The sequence below is a fragment of the Mustela erminea genome, chromosome X (genome assembly GCF_009829155.1).
Source record: "Mustela erminea isolate mMusErm1 chromosome X, mMusErm1.Pri, whole genome shotgun sequence".
Lineage (NCBI taxonomy): Eukaryota > Metazoa > Chordata > Mammalia > Carnivora > Mustelidae > Mustela > Mustela erminea.
In genome coordinates, this window is record NC_045635.1 from 97,086,116 (window position 1) to 97,090,755 (window position 4,640).

At 36.1% G+C, this 4,640-nt stretch overlaps 1 protein-coding gene across 1 annotated transcript; it reads right to left on the bottom strand.

The window, feature by feature from the left end:
- Nucleotides 1-2,082: 2,082 nt before the first annotated feature.
- Nucleotides 2,083-3,716, bottom strand: CT83 (cancer/testis antigen 83). The gene is made up of 2 exons (XM_032331357.1): nt 3,498-3,716; nt 2,083-2,416 (listed from the first exon to the last, which is right to left on the bottom strand). The coding sequence occupies exons 1-2, from the start codon at nt 3,570-3,572 to the stop codon at nt 2,111-2,113; spliced, it is 381 nt and encodes a 126-aa protein (XP_032187248.1). The 5' UTR covers nt 3,573-3,716; the 3' UTR covers nt 2,083-2,110.
- Nucleotides 3,717-4,640: the final 924 nt, after the last annotated feature.

Genomic DNA, 4,640 nt, shown 5'->3' on the forward strand with positions numbered 1-4,640 from the left:
CCATAAAGCTGGGGAAAATAAACCAGTATATTTAAAAAAAAAGTGTTAAAATTGAAGGCCTCATTTAACTAGAAATGCTATACATAGATGAAAAGATGTACTGTATATATGAGCACTGTAGTTTAATACTTTTGATCCAAATATATCTAAAATTTTGCTTTTTCTATGTGAACTTAGTGGTTATTGTTCTTTACTTACAAATAGTGAAACAAGACAGGAAAATAAGAATTCTATGGCCAGTAAATGATAAATCTAGCAAATGGAATCCTGGAGCTTTGAGTACTTCTTGCCCCAAATAATGTCTTCCTTAGGTTATACTTGGAAGAATATGTCTCCCACCTAATTTCTACTGTTTCACAAAATTAAGAGTTGTTAATTGTGCTCTCTGAAATCTAGATTTTCAAATAGAACATGGGACAAAATACTAATGAGGAGATGACTTTCAATCAAATCTAAGATCTTACGATGGTAATATATCATTAATAGATCAGGTAAAATGATTTTTGTCTTATTTGAGTAAGTTTCTACTTACAGGTAATAATTTATTTACACACTTAAAGGAGATAAACTTGTCAAACTTGTCAAGTACGAGAGAAGGCAAATTACAAAATCCTATGTCCCAGTTTCATTTAAAAAAGATAATGAAAACGTGTCATTAATAGGCTTATATGTTGATATTATTGACCACTGGTTTAAACATCAGAGCCTAGGATAGTGAACAGTTCCTAAATATGTAAGAAACTTCTCAGCTGTTCTTAAGGCTCTTATCCTGGGCTTCAGAGAATATATGAAACCAACATTATACACAATATTTTTCCATGTGAATGTGTACATGCATTTTTCTAGGGAGAGAGTCTTGAGTTTTCATAAGAATACCAAAGAGATCTGTGACTCAAAAATGTTTAAGAACCACATATACTACTACTTCTGGCTTTTTGTCCTCAGCAAGTGAGGAATAAACCTTAATTTCTGATACCTTTTAAATTTCTTTTCCTCTTCCCTTTGATCAAAGATTAAAGGAGTAAGGGATTAATGTATTTAATTTATACTGGTAATTTATTTTGGGGAGAAGGGGCACGAAGGTAGGTAAACGGGCCTATAATGGAACCACCTCAGTGAGCTATGTACACATATATAAAATGAACCTGTGTGTTAGATATTCTGAGGATTCTGAGGGTAAGTCAAATGCCATTAGTGAACTTCAACAGATTGTTAATTCCTCGGTTACACTGGATTTTATAAAATATTTGAAATAGATGACTGACTAGAGTTAAGAAACACTTTTTCTTCATTTTAACCCATATTACATTACACACATTCTATCATTCTATTTTGGTGCTATCTGGGGTGTCAATTTTCCACCCAATAGAAAAAGGTATGCCCTTTTCTATAGGTGATTCTTGTAATTCAGGGAAGATTTAGGCACATTTCTATCAAATTGGTAGAGGAGAGGGTGATGGGGAAGAAAACCCCTTCAAGAGTTGACTACAAAGAGTGAAGAGTTTGTGTGACTATCTTCGTAAGTGTCTAAGGCCAGATCTTAACAGTGCCTGGCATATTTTAGGGTGCTCAATGATAGCTCTTATTACAGATTTGACAGTGGTAAGAGAGTATTCTGTATAATAGAGTTCCATCAAATCCCATTTACTTGAATGCAAAAAGACATCTGCAATATTGTGTTGTACACCAAAACTATTTTTCACGTGTGAGTGAAATGGAAATCACCATATCTCAACTATATTCTTTTTGCTGTAGCTTATTTTTTAATGCAAAACTTAGGAACTGTTTCTTTCTCTACTGTACTTTCATTCCTTCCCCAGTAAAACATATATATATATATATATATATATATATATATATATATATATATATACACACACACATATATATGTTTATACATGTTTATAAACTTGTCAAACTTGTATATATATATATATATAAAATATATAAATGTGTAAGTATATAAAATATGTAATCGATTCTTTAAATGTCAGTAAAAGCAAATTGGTAAATGTCTGGATTTTGTACCTGACTTGGCATCCCCTCCCCTCTTTTCAACAATTCATTTGGTATAAACACGTATAATCAAATGAATTCACTCAAAGTGCCTTTAATGATTGCCTTCACTGTTATGACATTCTCTAAGCCTGTCAGATTTCCAGTTAACTAATGCACCATTTAAGCCCTTGATAACTAGGAAATGTTCCAATTCAGCCAGCTTGTATTCCACGATCCTGAGGTTTACCAGTATTCGCTTCTGCATGGTTATCATGTGTGGGGAATTAATTAAGATATCCCGAGAGAGGCTGATGACTGAAAGACTCTTATCAGTATTGCTCTTAGTTGACCCAGTAGAAGAGGTTGGTCTTACTAGTGCAAGAGAAGTCGAATTTGATGACATTTCACCAACGCTGCTCTGTAAGAGAAGAAAATTATACATATGTAGTTTATTGAATTTAGCAATTTCCAAATACAATTGACCTTTGATCAAGGAGGGGGCGTTAAAGACATCGATTCTCTGTATAAAAACCTATGTATAACTTTTGCCTCTCCCAAAAGTTAACCCTAATAGCCTAGTGTTGACCAGAAGCCTTACAGATAATAGCTGATTAACACATATTTTGTATATGTGTTATATACTGTATTTGTACAATAAAGTAATCTAGAGGAAAGAAAATGTTAAGAAAATCATAAGAGAAAATACGTTTGAAGTACTGTATCCAAAAAAAAAAAAGAGAGAGAAAGTAAAGACCCATGGAGTTCGAACCTATGTTGCTCAAGGGTCTACAGTACTACTAAATAACATGCTTAGTCTTGGTTACAAAAATAAACTGATTGTCCTCCCCTAAGAATTAGAGATTGAAAATCTGTTGAACAATGTTGATCTGGAAATATGCCCTTCCAAAACACTGAAAAAAATGTATATGAAAGTAACCTTTAAATATCAAAATTGTCCTATCTTTGGTTTGCATTTCTTGGACAGAAAAGTAGGTCTATACGTGGACCCTAATCCTTAACTAAAAGGATCACTAAAGATCAAAGTCACTTGCAGCTTTCAATATCACCAGGAAACCCACATTCTGACCTGAATTATTTGTGAAAGCCCAAATACCTGTCATAATGATGGTTGAAACCGTGGGGAAAAGAGGCAAACAAACATAAAGCCTGTAGTAGAAGCTAGAGAAGAGAGAGAAGGTATAGATTCCTAAAATAGAAGTGGTGGGAAACGGGCACTTTCAGCTCTACTTTTCAAGTGGGTGAAAAGCACACCACATCACTCAATGCTTTTTAAAGCAGACCAAAGCTACCCAGTCATTGGTCAATAAGAACAAAGAGTGGGCGTAAACATCTGGGGCTCTTGCAAGAGAAGAGGAATGAAATGATCTTCCCTTACCCTTATTTTACTATTTTAGTACCTTTCTACTCTCTCAGACACACACCTCCCATCCATGAACCATCTAACTTCATCTAATTCCAACTTCTCCTACACGCTTTACCTGAAAGCGGTTTTTCAAGAAGACAAACAGAAAAGCAAACAGAATGCCGCTCAGTAGAAGCAACAGCATATTCATGTTTCCTCTTCCACCTCTTTTTCTCTTCTCGGGTATGGAGGCACTCGGCTGGCAGTTGGGAAGCAGGGGGACACTAGTCGCCCGGACTAGGGAAGCCGCGGGCAACGATGCTAAGCATCCCACACTGCCTGGTGCAGCTGGAGGACGCTTCCGCTTCCGGCTTTATATACTGCAAAGGGCAGGTGATGTCACAGTGGAGCACCTACGTGAGGGCGCTGCGTCACAATTTGATGACGTAAAACCCATAAGCAGGTGGCATGATGTCTGCCTACTTGGTTGTGCTGTCAGGTCGGTAGGCAGGGAGGGCACTGAGAGACACCTGGGGCAGTCGGGATGTCCAGGAAGCTGAAACACGGTAGAAATACAGACTCCAAATTCATTGGTTAAATACAAGATTTTGAAATTGTTCCTCCCTCCTTTTTTTCTCTTTTAAATTATCTTTGTCTTTGCTGCAACCACTCCATTATTCATTTCAAAAACAAGGTCAGAAACGAGATGGAAATGTACTGTGAAAAGTAGTTACCCACAAACCGCGTAAGTCTTTGCGGAAAACCTTTCCCACAGTCCCATTGCTATTTTAGGATTCACTCTGACCCTGTTCGCCATTGGGCTAATTATGTACATTAGTGTCACTGTAAAGTTTAAAAAGTAATTCTAGAGACATTCTCTCATATAATTCTCACAATAATTTTGTACTACAGGTATTTTTTAATACTGTGTCTACTTTCAGGTATGCAGAAACAGAATCAGGTACTAAAGTAAACTCATTTGAGACCAGTAGCAAAAACAAGCCCCAAATCACAGAGTTGGGTCCTGAGGTAAACTCCCTCATTCCCTTGCCCTCTTCCCCATCCTCAGGACCTCTACCTGTACCTTCTGACTTGTAAGCATTGAGTATTTAATATTTTCCACTCAAGGAATTGAACAGTAAATTTAGATTAATATTAATGAGAAGTAACAGATATAAGAATCGTTATACTCAACAGGAAATGTTTCAAGAAACCTGCATAGATGACACTGAACTAAAAACTCAGAACTAAAAGCAATAACCAGGGTAATCTCAAGATG

Excerpts from the sequence above, each read along its gene's own strand:
- CT83 (XM_032331357.1), bottom strand. The coding sequence starts at position 3,572 with ATGAATATGCTGTTGCTTCTACTGAGCGGCATTCTGTTTGCTTTTCTG. Across the intron at positions 2,417-3,497 it reads TCTTGAAAAACCGCTTTCAG|AGCAGCGTTGGTGAAATGTC; the intron begins GTAAAGCGTGTA and ends CTTCTCTTACAG.